The 20475-nt window shown below is 38.0% G+C and overlaps 1 protein-coding gene across 3 annotated transcripts in view; it reads right to left on the bottom strand.

Annotated features, from left to right (window-relative positions):
* The window catches only part of HPRT1 (hypoxanthine phosphoribosyltransferase 1), a 42580-nt gene that overhangs the window by 7803 nt on the left and 14302 nt on the right, over window positions 1-20475 (bottom strand). For all 3 annotated transcript variants that reach the window (XM_045384492.3, XM_074029757.1, XM_045384493.1), the window contains exons 3-5: window positions 18634-18817; window positions 6932-6997; window positions 3265-3282 (exon numbers count right to left, since the gene is read on the bottom strand). In XM_045384492.3, coding sequence (XP_045240427.1) covers window positions 3265-3282; window positions 6932-6997; window positions 18634-18817 — 268 coding nt within the window. The remainder of the gene's footprint in view (window positions 1-3264; window positions 3283-6931; window positions 6998-18633; window positions 18818-20475) is intronic.

The following is a 20475-nucleotide window of genomic DNA, read 5'->3' as shown; positions in this document are numbered from 1 at the left end:
GATTTCTGGGCTGTGGTAGGCAGAATTCTGACGGCTCTCAAAATTCCTGCCTCCTTTAGGGATAAAAGACTTTAAGACTTTTTAAGAAAAAAGAAAAAAAAAATCCTGTCTCTTGGTGTACACACCTGGAAGAGTTCCCTCCCCTTGAATGTGACCAGGATCTGTGAAACTAACGGGATAGCCACTCCTGTGATTAGGTTATGTGGCAGACTAGAGCAAGATTCTCCTGCTGGTTTTGAAGAAGTCAGCTGCCATGTTGTGAGAATGTAATGGGCTAGGGCATGAGCCTTTAAATAGCTGACAGCAACCCCTGGCCAGCAGCCAGTGAGAAAACAGGCCCTCAATCCTACAATCACAAGGAACTAAATTCTGCCAACAACCTGAAGGAACTTCGAAGAGGATTGTGAGTCCCTTGATTCAGCTTGATGAGCCCCTGAGCAGAGGATACAGTTAACTTGTACTAGGGAAGTATAAAAAACATGCATGGGAATGATATATATCAACTTTAAGGATAATTGTCATACTTCTGGGAATGAAGGGAAAAAATCGGGCTTTAGTTGTATTATGACCTTTCATTTCTTTAAAACAATAAGATCAGAAGCAAATATGGCAAAATGTTAATACTTTGTGGTGGGTACATAGGTATTGAGCATACCCTCTTTTCTGAGTTCAAAATATTGTATAATTAAAAGTAAATGCAGGCCAGGTGCAGTGGCTCATGTCTATAATTATTCCGAGCACTTTGGGAGGCCGAGGTAGGAGGATGGCTTGAGGCTAGACCAGCCTGGCCAATATGGCAAAACCCCGTCTCTACTAAAAAAAAAAAAGTATATATATACACACACACACACACACACACACACACACACACACACACACATATATATATAGAGACACACACACACACACACACACACACACACAATTAGCCAGGCATGGCAGTGCAGACCTGTAGTCCCAGCTACTTGGCAGGCTAAGGCATGAGAATTGCTTGAACCTGGGAGGCAGAGGTTACAGTGAGCTGAGATCATACCACTGCACTCCAGCCTGGTAACAGAGTGAGACTCTGTCTTTAAAAAAAAAAAAAAAAATTAAATGCAAAAGGTCCAAGTGAATTGAGGAGGAAAGAGGTATCAAGGAAGGTTTTGTGGAGGTGACGTTTGAGCTGGGTCTTAAATGACTAAAACATGGGATAAGAAGAGAGGGAATAAGGACATTTCAGGTACAAGAAATAAGGAGCAAACAGTGGAAACAACCTAACGTCTGTCAACCAATGAATGGATAACAAAAATGTAATTCAGATGGCATCCAACTTATGATGGTTCGACATGAGATTTTTTTGACTTTAGGATAGATTTATCAAGGTAGTAAATCCATTTTCAACTTATGATGTTTTCAACTTCAGATGGGTTTATCAGGACACAGTTGAGGAACACCTGTCTATCCATAAAATTTGTCAGTAAAAAGGAATGAGTGCAGATATACTCCACAATGTGAATGAACCTTGAAAACATTAAGCTAAGTGAGAGAAGCCAGATACAAAAGGCCACATATCGTATGATTCTATTTATACAAAATGTCCAGAATAGGCAAATCTTATAGATAGCAAGTAGGTAGATGATCAGTTTGCTAGGTGCTGGGGGAAGGGAAAATGGGGAGTGATGGCTAAGGGGATTGGGTTTCTTTGTGGGGCAATGAAAATGTTTTAAAATTGAATGTGATAATGATTGCACAATGCTGAGAATATAATAAAAAATTTTGAATTGGCCAGGCGTGGTGACTCATGCCTGTAATCCCAGCACTTTGGGAGGCTGAGGCGGGTGGACCACGAGGTCAGGAGATCAAGACCATCCTGGCAAATAGTGAAATCCCGTCTCTACTAAAAATACAAAGAATTAGCCGGGCGTGGTGGCAGGCACCTGTAGTTCCAGCTACTCAGGAGGCTGAGGCAGGAGAATGGCGTGAACCCAGGAGGCAGAGCCTGCAGTGAGCTGAGATCACGCCACTGCACTCCAGCCTGGGCGACAGAGCGAGACTCCGTTTCAACAACAACAAAAAAAATGGAATTGTACACTTTAAATGGGTGAATGGTATGATATGTGAGTTATATCTCAATAAAGCTATTATTTTAAGAAAAGAAATAAGGAGCAAACAACAGGGGCAGAAAAGTAAAGGTACAAGCTCTGGGAAACAGTAAAAAGTATAGAGAAAATGAAAGGAAGCTGGAAAATAAGGTTGGTAATGTATATTGGGGTCACACTGAAAAACTCTAAAGAATGTAGCCTAAAGACTAAAGAATGGGAGAATGGGGTCTGAGTAGGAGACAGGATCACAAGCTGTGCTTTAGATGTTTGTAGGATTCAGTAAGATAGAAAGGTTTCAATAGATGACCACAGACAAAAATATAGATATATTTATATCTACATAGATGTATATATATCTATATCTATATCTATCTATCTATATATATGTATAGAGAGAGAGAGAGAAAGAGGCTGTTAGACAGTGATAAGTGATCAGGAAAATAAAAGTATTGAGGAGAAATAGGAAGTTGACAGCATGAAAAAGTGAGATTTTAGATAGGATGGCCAGAGAAGGCCTAAATGAGAAAATGACTTATGAGTAAAAACAAGGGCCCCTAAACCTTAGCATGCATCAGAATCACTCAAAGACTTGTTAAAGCATAGCTTGCTTGGCCTCATCACAGATATTTTGATTAGGTAGGTTCTTGTCTGATATTAATACTTTTGGTCTAGGGAACCACATTTTGAGAACCACTGAGCTAAAGGAAGTAAAGGTTTCCCTTAGCTTACTAGCGGGTAACCCTAGGAAACTGCTTAGCCTCTCCGTGCTAAGATACAAAATACTTTAGGACATAATGACAAATGGAAAATAGTCTATAAATTATAAATATTACTTTTTATGTACCAAATATTACATAAGACAAAATCTAAGCAAGATATATATATATACATAAAATATAAGATATATATGTATATATTATATATAGATAAATAGAGAGAGTTATGTTTAGAAAGAAAATATTTCAAGCTAAAAAAAGAGAGGTAGGAAGTATACCATTCCATTACTGGTAAAAACAAATTACTAAGTAGTCTTTACAAAAAACCAGTCTCACTCCTTTAGAACACAAGTCCACCATTAAAACTGATGCAGAGGAATTTCTTTCCCTGGCTTACCTTTAGGATGGTGCATACTAAATTAGAAAAATCATAAATGTTATATTAAAAGTAAATGTGAACTTACTTCCACAATCAAGACATTCTAGAAGAAAAAGAAATGAAAATCAGTACAATGAATAAGACGGTATTTCCAATTATAAGTCAAATCACATCATAACAACCCTAAGGAATTATTCACACTCTTGTTTTTAGATACTTTATTACATCAAACTCTCCTTTAAACAAGTGGGCCATCTGCTGGGATTTGGAAGCCTGTAATACTGAAATTTTCATCGTAATGGAAATTTTAAAAACAGAATTTGACCCATTTGTTTTTAAAACACTTTCATTACTTAACAAGAGGTCTAATCTTGGGCAAGTCTTGAAATTTCTCTGGCCTCAGTTTCCCATGTGTTAAATGAGAAACTTGAACTAGTTGGTTTCTTATAGTTTCCTGACTCTAACATTCTAAGAATTATATTTGTACAATAACTCAAAAACCATATGGACTCCAATTCAAAATATATTTTCTCATTAGGCTAAAATTGATCTGCATTTTCTGGATGTGTCCATATTCTTGGACTACACTAAAAAATGATACCAATGCTTCCTCTCACCATAAACCCTCACTTCGCTTTCTACATTTAAGAATTTTATAGCTAGAAGAGTCCTTAAGAGAAAATACCATCTAATAATTACCCCTCAAAATCAAGAAAGTCCTATCTGTTCTTATGCTAGTTATAAGACTGAGGCAGCATTTTGGTTATAAACATTGCCACAAGAAGATTCATGATGTATTGTTTATCTGTAGCTCTCACTATACTCTGTCATATAACTATATAAAGATTTTAATGTTCTATATAGTCTTCTAAGATAGTGTTTACCAGAGTAGGGCATAAAAGAGTCACTGGTTTGCAAGAAAGATTAGAACTTTTTAATTTTTTACCTCACCTTGTTTAATCTATATTTTTGTATGTATTTTGTAACATATATAATATTATTACCATAAATCATATATAATTTAAAATGCATATATTAGGGGTAAATGCTCAGAAAACTTTTTATAAATTGGGCATGCAAATACAAGTTTGAAGACTCACTGTTCTAGGTATTAAAAGTAAAGTTATAACCAAGTAAAGCTTCTACCTTTTCCTGTCTCAAAGCAGTTTATTGTTGGAGGTAAGATCTCTAAGAAGCCTAAACAGGTCCAAGTACAGAATGAAGTAAGGCTAGCCCATAATTTATGGCAAGCAATTCATACTACTTCTCTCATGCTGAGCTATCCTCAGTGAAGCAGCTACTGCAGACAACTGCAGCCCATTGGTAGCCTATTTTACAGGCAGGAAAAAATTACTTTTTATTCAAAGTGGAACTCAGGATATGGTGAGAAAATGAATACAAAAAATAGGGTCAATCCAAAGGCACACAGCAAATGAGTAACACAATTATGTTTTTTTCTCATTTGTACGAGATCCCAGTAAATTCTAAGTAAATTGCAAATTTAATAATACACTAAAAAAAGCCATGTAATTGTTCAAATGAATCCCAGCATGGTACTAGGATTACAGACACTAGAGTCTAAAAAATAAAAGAATGCTATTATTGAGAGTTTTTGAATTATATCAAGTAGTTACATCTCTACTTAATAAATGAGAAAAATGAGGAAAGAGGCCATTTGATAAAATGAAAATAGCCAAGAAGTGGTATTAGAGACTTGAATACAGGTATTCAGGGTCCAAAGTTCATCTGCTCAAGTACTAACTGGGGAAAAAAAGGAAAAATATTTATATACATATGTATCTGTGCACAAAAATGCCCCCAAAAGACAAAATGAGGCCAGGCAGGGTGTTTCACTCCTGTAATCACAGTACTTTGGGAGGGTGAGGCAGGCAGATACCTGAGATTAGCAGTTGGAGACCAGCCTGGTCAACATGGTGAAAACCTGTCTCTACTAAAGATACAAAAATTAGCCGCACATGGTGGCGTGTGCCTGTAATCCCAGCTACTTGGGAGTCTGAGGCAGGAGAATCACTTGAACTGGGAAGGGGAGGTTGCAGTGAGCCAATATTGTACCACTGCACTCCAGCCTGGGCAGCAGAGCGAGACTCCATCACAAAAATAAATAAATAAATAAAATAAAATAAAATGAAACAGAAAGTTCAAATAATCCCATAATCTTACCACCACGAAATAACTTTCACTCAATTTATACTTATTGATTTTTCCATAATAAATGTACTTTACTGTGACTATCATGAAAATAAAGTTATTTTAGAAACAGAGAACTGTTTCAGATCAGATCTATGTAGTAGAACAGAGCCATTAGGTGGGAAAGATAAGATCAAGCTAAATCACAGAAGGCCTAAAAGGCTAGGTCTATTCCAGCACTAAAAACTGATTAGACAAGTAATGGCTTCAACAGCTTCTAAATATGGACAAAGCATGCTGAAAGGGAAGGACAGGTCTAGCAGTGGTATATGAAATGAACAGGAGGGGCAAAGCTAATTTCTCCTCTGAAGCTTTCCAAATATGCTGAGGAGGACATTAGTTTGACATGACCCTGATATGGGACAAGAGAATTTCACACAAGTTTTACATGTTAAAGTTTTCTTATAGATACTCATTCATGTAAGCAATGAACACTAAAATCTAAAGAAAGAAAAGAGCTTTAGAGTCAGGTCTGCATTCAAATTCAAGCTCTACCACTTACTGGTTCTGTGACTTTGGGCATGTCTTTTAACCTTACTGAGCCTTAATTTCCTGATCTGTAAAATGGGGATATCGTCTCCCTCACAGGATTGTTGTGAAACTTTTATGAGATTAATGCCTTTATATTTGGCACAGTGTAAGTAAACAATAACTGGCAGCTTCAAAAAAAAAAAGCAGTAGCATTCCATCATTATTGGTTACTCTCAAAAACTTTTTCAATGTACTAGAAGATAAATATTCAAATATCTTAATATCTCCATTATTTTCAGGTAAACAGCATGCTCCTGAGCAACCAATGGGTCATCAAAGAATTCAAAAGGGAAATCTAAAAACATCTTGAGATAAACTACATGGAAGCACAATATACCAAAACCAATGGTCCACACCAGGAGGATTTTAATGTACTAAGATAACTCTTTGAGATTTCTTAAAATAATAGTATGTCTGAATTTATTGAGTGCATTTATTTACCAGAAACTGTTGTAAGAGCTCTACTTGCATTATAGCACTTAATTCTCTTAACTCTATGGCTGCCATTATCAACCTCACCCTAATCACATATGGGACAAAAAGAGGTTAAGTAACTTGCCCAAGGTCACAGTTAGGAAGTACTAAGCCAGGCTTTCAATCAGTTGTCAGGCTCCGGAACTCACACTTTCAGCCACTACATGATACTGCTTTGCTATCTTTTAGGAAACTATGTTAGTCTATCTCAGGAAGACTCACATAGTTTTCTTTCTTTCTTTTTTTTTTAAAAAAAGGCTGTCTTTTCCCCCATCAATGTTTTTTGAAGGATCCCAAATTAGAGTCCCACAGAGGCAGACAGCAGTACTTGACAATAGGGACGTTTAAGGTTAATGTTGGATTCTACTGTCTTTTTGCTACATGACCTAGGGAAAGATAATTAACCTAGATTGCTTCCAAGGGTTAAATAACCCATTTAGTTATACTATGTAAACTATCTCTTAGTGATTGAAAGCACACTGTTACTAATTGACTCTTGGTATGAAGTGCTTTTTTTTCTTTCCCTTCAAGATACATACCTTTCCAGTTAAAGTTGAGAGATCATCTCCTCCGATTACTTTTATGTCCCCTGTTGACTGGTCATTCTAGTAAAAAAAACAAAACAAAACAAAAAAAACCAACTATATATATATACACACACACACACACACACACACGTATACGTATATCCTTATGTACACACACAAACTTCAAATTAAATGAGAACTAGAAGATTTGAGAAGTTAGCTATCTAATGTTCATAGCATTATGATATTCTAAATGACATGAATTATAAGAATTAGGTTTCCTGAAATGAATGACTAGAAAACTTTCAAGAGAGATTAGTAAAAATTAAAAAGTCCTAATTGGCCATTACTGATTTGATGTTTTTAAGAGTCCTAAAAAATAGGTTACATTCATTTTTAAGTGGGCAGTATTATAACAGCCACCCATCTTCAATCACAGTGATTTCTGAATTGTGAGGGAAGTTATTAGCATGACAGGTGTCTGGTTCTGGCCCTGTACGATTCCCATGAGTCAAGCAAATTGTAAGGGCTGGTCTATATCACACCCAACCCCAAGGTATGTCCCTCAAAAGTCTAGCCCAGGCCCAGTCATTTTCAGCATTGTCTGGGAAACCAGGTCTGATTAGTAGTCCTTTAAGGAATACCTTAGGCTCCCATTTTCCTGCTACCACAGAATCCAATAAAACCCTTACAGGAGATTCAATGGGAAATGCTCAACACCCACTGCAGTTGGTGGTGACAATGACCATAATTTGGCTGTGCTGGATTCAGGACAGAAAATTTGGGTGAAAGAGCAGGTGAACAAAAGAGCTTCGACTTGCCCTTGCAGAGAGCAAGCCATACCATACTATAAAGCCACAGCAATTACAACGGTGCAGTACCAGCACAGTAAATGAACAAACTAGAGCCCAGAAACAGACCCAGAAATATATGAGGATTTAGTATACAATAAAGATGATATTTCGAGTCAGTAGGGAAAAGATGAATTATTCAATAAATGATGTTTGGTCAACTAGTTACCCATTTGGGAAAAAATAAAAGTATGGTCCCTACCTCACAGCATACACAAAAATAAATTCCAGATGGATTAAAATCTAAATGTAAAAAATAAAGCCATAAGTGGACTGGAAGAAAATATAGAAGAATTTTTTTTAACATCCATAGAAAGGGTAAAAACCCAGGCATGACATGAATCAAAACTGAAAAAGTTCTGTAACAAATACCCCCTTTTATATATTGGGCTCCAACAATAAGAACCCATAGGAAAATGGAGAATGAACACAAATAGACAAGTTATAGAAGAGAAGGCCATAAGGTATAAAATTATATCTATCTGAGAAACAAACACTAAAACAATGAGATTCTACTGTTCACCCACCCGTACTGGCAAAACTTAAGCCTGATAATATGCTGAGGGGAAATAAGCACTCTTGTTGGTGAGAGTATTAATTGGCATAGCCTCTTTTGTTAAAATTGCAATATGCATGTCACTTAACCCAGTAATCCCACTTCTGGGAATCAATGCTACAAAAACACTGACAAGTATACAAAGATACATTAAAGAGTGTTCACTGGGCCAGGTGCAGTGGCTTCATGCCTGTAATCCCAGCACTTGGGGAGGTGGAGGCGAGAGGATCGTTTGACCCCAGGAATTCAAGGCCAGACTGATAAACACAGCAAGACCCTGTCTTTCTTTTTATTATTATTATGAAAAAAAAAATGTTCACTGTACCAGTTGTTCACAAAAACGAACATGTCCATTAACAGGGAACCATTTAAATTAATCAAGTTCATCTACACAATGTAATACCATGCAACTATTAAAAAGCACCTGGTAATCCAATGCACACTGAGACAGAATAATGCTATTAAAAACACCAAGGAGTGGAACACTGTGTTGTGTTGCCTATGACACCATTTTTATTCAACATTTAAACAAATTTGTAACAGCAATTGCATGAGTAGTGAGAATGGGGTTTATGAGACTTTTCACTTCTATGTGCTTCTATTTTTGCTATGCTTCTATATATACATCCATTTATTATGGCGTATTACTTTCGAAAAACACAAATGGGCCAGTATTGTTTGGTGTTGCAAAGTGAGCATATGACTTCTGATATCAACCTTTGCATATTACTTCTCATTTTAGGGAAATTACAGACATCCCTTATTCACTAACTTAAAACTCAGCATTTCAAACATACAGAATTGATGGGGAAAAAAAAAAGAAAAAGAAAGAAAAAAGAAAGAAAAGACAACAAGCTTCAGATGACAGTGACTCACACCAAATTATTTACACTGTAAAGCCTGTTAAATAGTGACATCTTCTGGAGATACTTGGTATTACAGTCTGACTCCAGTTGATCTCTTTTTACAGAGACAAGAGGAATAAAGGAAAAAATACTCAAGAACTGAAAAGTATGGAGTTATGGAAAAATTGCTGTGATCCAAAGGCTATGGTGATAGGACAAGAAACAAGAGAACTCCAAGCAGTAAGACACTGCTGTTCTATTAGCATCCAAACCTTCATATTCTTGTTTGCCCCAAGGCTTTTTTAAAAAATAGAGACAGGATCTCACTATTTTGCCCAGGCTGGTCTTAAACTCCTGGACTCAAGCGATCCTCCTGCCTCAGCCTCCTAAAATGCTGAGATTACAGGCTTGAGTCATCATACCTAGCTATTTATTTTTTCTTAACTCTCTCGCCTGGCCTATAGCCACCATGGAAGCTAATAAAGAATATTAATTTAAGAGTAATGGTATAGTTCACTACATTGGAATACAGGTATAAGTGCCTACATTGTACATGGATGGCATACATGGATCAATTACACCACCTGGGTGGCCAAAGGAACTGCACAAACCTTCCTCCTTGGCTGTCTGGAACAAGCTTCCCACTAGATCCCTTCACTGAGTGCCTCCCTCATCTTTAATTATGGTTAAGTCTAGGATAACAGGATTGGCAAAGGTGAGGGGAAAGCTTCCTCCAGAGTTGCTCTACCCTCTCCTCTAGCATCCTATCTCCTCGCTCCTCTCAGCCAAGGAGTCCAATCTGTCCTGAACTCAAGAGTGTCACTGTCAACTACATAAAATTGCCAGAGCAGCTCTTTGGGACTGCAAACACATACCCTTAATGTCTTTATTTCTATTTTGTCTACCTCTTCAGTCTAGGTGAAAAAATAAGGATAATAGGGAAGAACTTTATTTATGCCTGCTTGTCCGCCCCTAGGAATTTTGAAAACCTCTAGGTAGCAATAAGAACTGCAGCATGGTATATAGGAAAAGAGGAGGAAAAGCTGTATAGAAGTGCATAATAAATGGGCTGGAAAAGAACTGCTTTGAACAAACAGGGAGGTTGAACTATAAGGAGAGAAAGCAGAGAGGCTAATCAACAAGGCTGGGTTCCCAAGAGGGCATGATGAGAATATTACCAAGGTAGGAAGTCCTGGCTCCATGTCCCCTTAGTGGCTTAGTACTATGCAGCTTGCTTTCTGCAGTGAACTTCAGACCTTTCTTTTAGGATCCTAGAATGGAATTTTTTTATTGGAAAACAGTCATCCTCTCAACATTCAGGCAGGCCCCAAGTCTACCACACTCAATCACATTTTCTCTTCATATCATAATCTCTCAACCATCCTCTGTCCTTTAACTGTTTTCTATACCCTGATCAAATGCCAACAAAAGTGAGAAGGTTAGAATCATATATTTTTAGAGGTAGACTGTATCTCAGATTAAAAAAAATGGCAGATATTCCATTTTCCAAAATATGTATGCAGAAAAAATAAGTATGGAAGGATATATGCTCAGGTAGTAAGTTTATTTACTTGTATTTTATGAATTCTTTTAAATAAACACATTACTTAAAAAAAAAGAACTAAAAGTCTCTGTCAGTTAAAAAATGACATTGATGAAGCAGGGCCTTTACAGATCATCTAGTCCTACACTATCCCATACGGTAGCCACATGTGGCAATATAAATTACTTAAAAATTCAGTTCCTGTGTTGCACAAGATGTGTCAAGTGCTCAAAAGCCACATGTCACTAGTGGCTCTGTACCATACAGCAGAAGCATAAAAGATTTCCACCCTCAAAAAAAGTTCTATTGAACAGCATTGCTCTAATTAAATAAAAAATACCATTTAGCACAACACAGTAATAGAAAAGATTGAAGAGGTAGTGCTGATACTTAAAAACCTAGTATTTTCAGCCAGGCATGGTGGCTCCTGCCTGTAATCCTAGCACTTTGGGAGGCTGAGGTGGGAGGATCACTTAAGCCCAGGAGTTCTAGACCAGCCTGGGCAACAGGGTGAAACCCTGTCTCTACAAAAAATACAAAAAATTAGCTGGGCGTGGTGGCATGCGCCTGTAGTCCCAGCTACTTGGGAGGCTGAGCTGGGAGATCACCTGAGCCTGGGAGGTCAGGACTGCGATGAGGTGAGATTGCACCACTACACTCCAGCCTGGGTGACAGAGTGAGACCCTGTCTCAAAAACAAACAAACAAAAAACAAACAAACAAACATCACCTGGTATTTTTAAATACACTATTTTCAAACATTCAGAAGTTATTTCATCCTATCTTCATGGTTTCCATTCTATGCCTGGTTTGGGATTAGGATCTGATAAAATAAACGTGTGCAACAGAACCACTTCTCATGTCTGTATAACAGATAATCAATATGTATCTGCTGAATAAATTATTCAATTTTCTTAATTTTTTTTTCACAAAATTATGGTTTCAAGGGACCAGACTTGAATACTACACTTCATGTTCTAAGAATCAGGGGACTTATATAAAACCTCAGTTGCCTGATAAGGACTATATCAAAGTGAAAAGCCATGGGAAAGAACTAGAAAGTACACTTTTGAACCTAGCTCTGTAGTTTCCTTATGCCACAGATAATACACATTCCCATTCCTGCCAAATTTTGTATCTCACCCCTGTCTATGGTCTCAATTCAATAAATAGGAGAAGGGCATGAATTTGCTTTGGTTGGTAGGTAGGTTGGTAGGCAGGCAGGCAGGCAGGCAGGCAGACAGACAGACAGACAGACAGACAGACAGACAGATAGATAGATAGATAGATAGATAGATAGATAGATAGATAGATAGATACAAACAAAGATGGAGACAGATGGAAACAGAGACAGATTTGCAGAAGATAAGTTCTAGGTAAATTAGTGTCAACATCAAAGTGGTATACCTACATCTAACTATTCTGGAGAGAAAAGTATACCTCAAAGAAATTGACTAAATACATACAGAGAAAAAGTTTAAGCTGAAAGCTACTGCCCTCTTATATGAGACACTTTAAGAAACTACTTGGGGGGCAAGTGAGAAAATGGGGAGATGTAGCTCAGAGGATACAAAGTAGCAGATATGTAGGATGAACAAGTCTAGAAATATAATGTACAACATGAGGTATATAGGTAATAAAATTGTGCTGTATTTGGGATTCACACTAAATGAGATTTTAAGCTCCTCTTGCCACCAAAAAAAAAGGGTAACTATGTGAATTGAGGGATATGTTAATTTGCTTCACTGCAGTAATCTTTTAACCATCTGTATGTATCCCATAACATCATGTTGTATATGTTAAATATACAGACTACAATTTAAAATAAAAAACTACTCCAAAATTTTCTGCATTTTTAATATGCTCACTCAAAGACAGTATTAATTTGCATCTTTGATGTTAAACAGATAGCCTAATCAAGTCACTATCAAGAGCAAGACTAAAGCTACAGCTTTTCTCTTTTGATGCTTTTGAGATACACGTGTGTGTGTGTGTATTTTAAGTTATCGTTTTGGCCAGGTGCAACGGCTGACATCTGTAACCTCAGCACTTTGGGAGACCAAGGCAGAAGGATTGCTTGAGACCAGGAATTTGAGACCAGCATAGCAAGACCCTATCTCTACAAATTAAAAAAAAAAAAATTAGTCAGGGGTAATGGCATGTGCTTGTAGTCCCAGATACTTGGGAGGCTGAGGCAGAGGATCCCTTGAGCCCAGGAGTTCAAAGCTGCAATGAGCTATGACTGTGCCACTGCATTCCAGTCTGGGCAACAGAGCAAGACCTTGTCTCAAAAAAAAATTTCTAATTAAAGATAAAGAGTTATAGTTTTATGAACCTTGACTGCAACTGAGGGAAAAAGTCCCATAATTGGCAAAATGAATTCTGTCTGCTTACAAAACTTCTGACTAATAGAGAATGAATAATAGGAAGCCCATATTAGAGGATCCACATCAGTTAAAAAGTTTTTCCAGATAAGAGTGACTCTGAGTTCTACAGAGTTAAAAGATTGGGTTCAAATCAAAGACTTGTATGATCTTGAGTAAGTTACTTAATCCCTCTGTGACTCACTGTTCTCAAATGTAAATGGAGATAATTTGTAACTCAAAAAAAAAATAAAAATGAAAAAGTTTTCTCTAAGATTGCAAATCCTAAGGATAATTTCATTTTAGTATCAGTCATTTAGTCTGAATACACCATAATGCAGACTAATTTTCCCTCTGCTTAAGGTCCACACAAAAACATTTCCAATAAAATTTACTTGTGTATCAAGTTTTCCTCCTGAGGCTTCATTGTTTCTTTGGTAAAAAAAAAAAAATAAATAAAAATTTAAAAACCACTAGACTGGGTACAGTGGCCCATGCCTGTAATCTCACTTAGGGAAGCCAAGGCAGTTGGATTGTTTGAGCCCAGGAGTTTGAGATCAACCTGGGCAACATGGCAAAACCCTGTTTCTACAAAAAAAAATACAAAAAATTAATCAGGTGTGGTGGCACACACCTGTGGTCCCTGCTACTCGAGAGTGAGGTGGGAAGATTGCTTGAGCCCAAGCAGAGGTTGCAGTGAACCAAGATGGCACCACTGCACCCCAGCCTGGGTGACAGAGCAAGATCCTGTCTCAAAAAAAACAAAAACAAAAACAAAAACAAAAAATCACTGACCAGGCACGGTGGCTCACGCCTGTAATCCCAGCACTTTGGGAGGCCGAGGCAGGTGGATTACCTGAGGTCAGGAGTTCTAGACCAGTCTGGCCAACATGGTGAAATCCCGTCTCAACTAAAAATACAAAAATTAGCTGGGAATGGTGGCAGGCTCCTGTAATCCCAGCTACTTGGGGGGCCAAGGCAGGAGAATAGCTTGAACCTGGGAGGCAGAGGTTGCAGTGAGCTGAGATCATGCCATCGCACTCCAGCCTGGGGGTCAAGAGCGAGACTTCGTCTCAAAAAAAAAAAAAAATCACTATAAAATTGAAATAAATTCACAACAAAGGAAATACATTTGCATACTTAACCTTCTTTTTATTTATTTACTTATTTTTAATATTTTGAGATGGCATCTCGCTACGTTGCCTAGGCTGGTCTTGAACTCCTGGGTTCAAGCCATCCTCCCGTCTTGACTTCCCAAAGTACTGGGATTACAGGTGTGAGCCACCATGCCCAGCCCATATTTAACTTTCACTTTCTGAATATCACAGGACAGAAAAGGTCATCAAATATATAGTACTATATTTCATTGCTCTAAGATGCACATTCACACTTTATTAATAATAGCTCTAACTTGATGTATTACAATTGATGACAATTTACAATTATAACTGGTAGTGTTTCTTTCTTGGCAGTATGAAAAATAGTGTTAAGCCTTAAAATCAGCAGCATCTTTAATTTAATGAAATAGGTGTTTGGAATCCCCAGGCAATTTCCCATCTAGGCACTAGGTAAATAAAATCCTACCTAGCTACTTGGATTAAGAGTACGCATGTGTGTGTGTACACAGAGAATTCTTTAGAATATTCTAAATAAAAAGTGGCAGTGACTGAAATCCTTTATAATTTTCTGCAGTTGTGTTTTCTTTCTTATTTTTTTAAGACAGGGTCTCCCTCTGTCTCAAACTCCTGGGCTCAAGGGATGCTCCAGCCTCTACCTCCCAAATAGCTGGGACTATACGTACACGCCACCATGTGCAACCAATTCTTTTTGTGTAGAGATGAGGTCTCATTATGTTGCCTAGGCTGGTCTCAAACTCCTGGCCTTGAGTGACGCTCCCACCTCGATCTCCCAAAGCACTGGAATTACGTGTGCCACTGTACCCAGCCGTATGTTTTCTAATAAGCATGTTTTCTTTAATAAGAAAAATGGAGTTTTTATTTCCAAAAAAAAAAATAGATGGGTGTGTTTATATCATAATTCTTCTTTATACAGTCTGGAAACATTTAATAGTTCATAGAATATTTCTTTAGGATTTAGTATGGATCAGCCAGATTTTAACTCACTATTTCAAACTGGTCAAGATCAGCATGTAAAAATCATACTAACATCAATGTTATTGATGCTGCAAACAATTTAAAATTTCCATTTTACAGTTTTACCAAATTAAACTGCCTAATGTTTTATATGCATATATGAATATCTTACATGACAAGCTGCTGAATTATTAAACAGGGTAGAAATGTTACTTCAAGCTGGGCATGGTGACTCAAGCCTATAATCCCAGCACTTGTAGAGGCTGAGGTGGGAAGACTGCTTAAGCCCAGGAGTTTGGGATCAGTCTGGGCAACATAGTAAGACCCAATCTCTACAAACATAAAAAAAATTAGCCAGTCATGGTGGTGCACACCTGTAGTCCCAGCTACTCGGGAGGCTAAGGTGGGAAAATCACTTGAGCCCAGAAGGTCAAGGCCACAGTGAGCTGTGATCTTGCTACTGCATTCCAGCCTGGGTGACAGAATGAGACCTTGTCTTTAAAAAAAAAAAAAAAAAGTTACTTCAAACCAACAGATATTTTTATTTTTATTATTTGTAGAGAGAGCATGTCACTGTGTTGCCCAGGCTGGTCTCAAACCCCTGGCCTCCTGTAATTCTGCTGTCTTAGCCTTCCAAAGCACTGAGATTACAGGCATGAGCCATCACCAAATCAAGAGATATTATCAGAAGAGCTTTCTCAATTTCTACTGTTTAACAGTATATCTTCCTTGCATAGCCTTATAAATATACTAAAAAGCTTGGAATTGTACCGTTAAAACATGTGATTATTATATTATATAAAATATACCCCAGTAAAGCCTTTTTAAAAAAATTAACATGTCGGCCGGGCTCGGTGGCTCACCCTTATAATCCCAGCACTTTGGGAGGCCGAGGTGGTCAGGGGTTCGAGACCAGCCTGACCAACAAGGTGAAACTCCGTCTCTACTAAAAATACAAAAATTAGCCAGGCATGGTGGCAGGCACCTGTAGTCCCACCTACTCAGGAGGTTGAGACAGGAGAATCGCTTGAACCCGGGAGGCAGAGGTTGCAGTGAGCTACGATCACGCCACTGCACTCCAGCGTGGGCAACGGAGCGAGACTCCATCTCAAATAAATAAATAAAATAAAATAAAATAAAATAAAATAAAATAAAATAAAATAAAATAAAATGCCGGGCGCGGTGGCTCACACCTGTAATCCCAGCACTTTGGGAGGCCAAGGAGGGTGGATCATGAGGTCAGGAGATCAAGACCATCCCGGCTAACACAGTGAAACCCCATCTCTTTTTTTTTTTTTTTTTTTTTTGAGACGGAGTCTCGCTGTGTCTCCCAGGCTGGAGTGCAGTGGCGTGATCTCGGCTCACTGCAAGCTCCGCCTCCCGGGTTCACGCCATTCTCCTGCCTCAGCCTCCCAAGTAGCTGAGACTACAGGCGCCCGCCACCACGCCCGGCTAGTTTTTTTGTATTTTTAGTAGAGACGGGGTTTCACCATGTTAGCCAGGATAGTCTCGATCTCCTGACCTCGTGATCCACCCGCCTCGGCCTCCCAAAGTGCTGGGATTACAGGCTTGAGCCACCGCGCCCGGCCTGAAACCCCATCTCTACTAAAAATACAAAAAATTAGCCGGGCGTGGTGGCAGGCGCCTGTAGTCCCAGCTACGTGGCAGTCTGAGGCAGGAGAACAGTGTGAAACCAGGAGGCGGAGCTTGCAGTGAGCCGAGATCATGCCACTTCACTACAGCCTGGGTGACGGAGCAAGACTCCATCTCAAAAAATAAAATAAAATAAATTAATTAATTAATTAAATATGTAAATAAATACTAAGAAAAGTATATCTACATAGAATTTCACATAAAATAAATTGTTTTCTATGTGAAAATTAACCTAAAAATATGCTTTGCTTATGTTTAAGATGTCATGCTTTTTATCAATTGAGGAGTTCAGCTTAATAATCCTCTAAGATCTAAAACAGGAAAAAAAGTAAAAGTAGAAAATGGAAATAAAATGTCAAAGTGCTTCTACCACTCAAAATTGCTCTTATAACTATAAAATGATTTTTAAAAGAAAATATTAAAGTTAAACTCCCCTAATTTTTTTGCTCGTTTTTGCTTATCTAAAATGACATTCTACACAAATCCTCAAAGATTAGTCATAATGTAACAAGACTGATTAAGACTGATGGGGATGGGGAAGGAGGCTATAGAAAACCAAAAAGATAAATCATACCATGAACTCTAAGTACACACTTTGACTCTAAGCAGCAATGTATTAAAGGCTGGCCAGTTATACTTCCAGCAACTATACTGACTAGAATGAAGTCCTAGTGTAAACCATCAATTAACCAATCAATCAATAACTTTTGTTGAGTAAAAGTCTAAATTTTGTGTTTAAACAAGTCTTTAACTCAAGCAAGACTTTAACAAGTTAAAAGGAGCTTATGGGTAGGAAGTAATGTTATGATGTATGGGCATAAAGGGTTTTAATGAGATAGGGAAAATGTCTATAATAATACTTAAATGGCTGCCCAATCACCTACAGGACTGATGTAAACATGGAAAAGGTCAAAAACTTGGGTCACTCAAATAGATGATTAATGGAGAGGATGAGGTTGAAGGTTAAATGTAGATAAGTGGTCTTACTCTCAATAAAAATGTGAACATAAGGCGAGTTTCTACAAAGATGGACAAGACTCATTCATGAAACAGCAAAAGCTGGACATTTGTTCTCATCTTTGAAGAGTATGAAAAATTCCTATTTTAAAGGAAAATAGTAACTCACAGGAAATACCAACCCAACATAAAATCAGAAACAATAGTCTAAAGTAATAAAAATCAAACATCTGCACTATCAAATTATGAATGAAATTCACTTGTAAAGATCACACTGATTTTGTTTCATCCACAGTGTCAACGTTGTGATGCATTTCAATTGTGTGACACAGGCAGAGTGACTGTGGATCAAAAGCAGTTTCTGGTATACCCATACTCTCTCGGGTATACCTGCACTCCCCTTTCTTAAGTGTGTTTAAAAAAAAAAGTGGTTTCTTCAATTTGCCAATGCTCTAGCTCTCCATGTGCTTTCTAGGAAACAAGTGTTGACCCACCTTATTTGTCAAACCTAGCTCCAAAGGACTTTTGACTCCCCCCAAACCAATGTAGCTCAAGAGATGATATCTGCCACTAGTGAGTATGTATAGTGAAAACAGCATCCCAAGTCCCAACAGCAATTCCTAAAAGAAGTTTATTAAAAAAAAAAAAATACCTGTAAAATAAGTACATATCCTCCAAGGTGACTAATTTTAAAAAGACAGTATTGGCTTTGATGTAAACTACTAGTGAATATGTTAGAAAAATCTCACTGTAACCAAGTGAAATGAATGCCAGTATAGTTTGCAGAGATTCAAAGAAAATATAAGAAAACCTACTGTTACCATTAAAAAGAATCATATATTAAATATACTCACACAATAGCTCTTCAGTCTGATAAAATCTACAGTCATAGGAATGGATCTATCACTATTTCTATTCAGTGCTTTGATGTAATCCAGCAGGTCAGCAAAGAATTTATAGCCCCCCTTGAGCACACAGAGGGCTACAATGTGATGGCCTCCCATCTCCTTCATCACATCTCGAGCAAGACGTTCAGTCCTACAGAAATAAAATCGGGAATTTAATAGAAAGTTTCATACGTTAAACTTTATAACAAACACCTCTTAGTCACTAAACTTCCACACCAGCCTGGAAATTAGCCAGGCATGGTAGTATGTACTTGCAGTCCCAGCTACTCGAGAGGTGAGGTGGGAAAATCACTTTATTGCAGGATGTTGAGGCTGGAGTGAACTGTGATTGTGCCACTGCATTCTAGCCTGGACAACAAAGCAAGACCTTGTCTCAAAAAAATGCATTAAAAATTTTTAAAAATCTTCCAAGTAACACATCCTTTGCCCCCATGTTTCATAAGGTAAAAAATTTGATACCTTCAAAAAAACCAAGCATACCACTATCATAATTTTTTTTTAATGCATATAAAAACAAGATATAATTTTCACCCATTAGACTGGCAGGTTCTGATTAAATGAAATTTCTTGGATAATATACAATATTAAAAGAGACTGTAGAAACCGGGCCAGTGGCTCACGCCTATAATCCCAGCACTTTGGGAGGCTGAGGTGGGCCAGATCACTTGAACCCAGGAGTTCAAGACCAGCCTGGGTAACAAGGCGAACCCTATTTCTACAAAATAAAAATAGTAGCTGGCAGTGGTGGCGCACACCTATAGTCCCAGCTACTCAGGAGGCTGAGGTGGGAGGATCGCTTGAACCCAGGAGGTTGGGACTGCAGTGAGCTGTGATCATTCTGCTACACTCCAGCCTGGGCAACAGAGACCTTGTCTTTAAAAAAAAAAAAAAAAAAGGCCGGGCGCGGTGGCTCAAGCCTGTAATCCCAGCACTTTGGGAGGCCGAGACGGGCGGATCACGAGGTCAGGAGTTCGAGACCATCCTGGCTAACACGGTGAAACCCCGTCTCTACTAAAAAATACAAAAAACTAGCCGGGCGAGGTGGCGGGCGCCTGTAGTCCCGGCTACTCGGGAGGCTGAGGCAGGAGAATGGCGTAAAAACCCGGGAGGCGGAGCTTGCAGTGAGCTGAGATCCGGCCACTGCACTCCAGCGAGACTCCGTCTCAAAAAAAAAAAAAAAAAAAAAGAGACAAATTGTGAGGAAAAAGGCACTCTCATATAACATCAGGAGTATAAAATGATTCAGTTTCTTAGAGGATAATTTGGCAATACCGAAATATTCAATAAACTCTTTCCCCCTGACCAGAATTTCCACTTGAATAAAGCTGAACAAATACCAAACATGTAAAAGAATGTTTCTTCTAGTACAGTTTGTAAGAACAAGATAGTGTCTATCAATAGTGAACTGGTTAAATCAGTTATGGTATCTCCATAAGATGGAATGCTATGCAACCTTTAAAATATATTAGATAGCTCTAGATGCACTGATATTAAAAGTGTCCAATAACATTTAAAACTATACTCATATGTTAAAATATAAATATATATATGCATAGTTAGAATATTTTGTAACACAAATATTTTGATATTATAATTTTAAAATAAAAACACAGAATAGCCAGACATACAAGGCAAGCATTCAATACCAGGTAAGGTTTTTCACTGTAATTGACTTAACGGAAAATTTTCAAGCTAGATGTGCATAATAATAAAAATCTGACTTTGCCTTCATGTGATTCAGCCCCAGCCCATTATCCTGTTTAGAACTGAGAAATGCAAGACTCTGGC

The sequence above is a fragment of the Macaca fascicularis genome, chromosome X, assembly GCF_037993035.2.
Source record: "Macaca fascicularis isolate 582-1 chromosome X, T2T-MFA8v1.1".
In the NCBI taxonomy this organism is placed as follows: Eukaryota; Metazoa; Chordata; class Mammalia; order Primates; family Cercopithecidae; genus Macaca; species Macaca fascicularis.
This window is presented reverse-complemented; position numbering and strand designations above follow the sequence as displayed.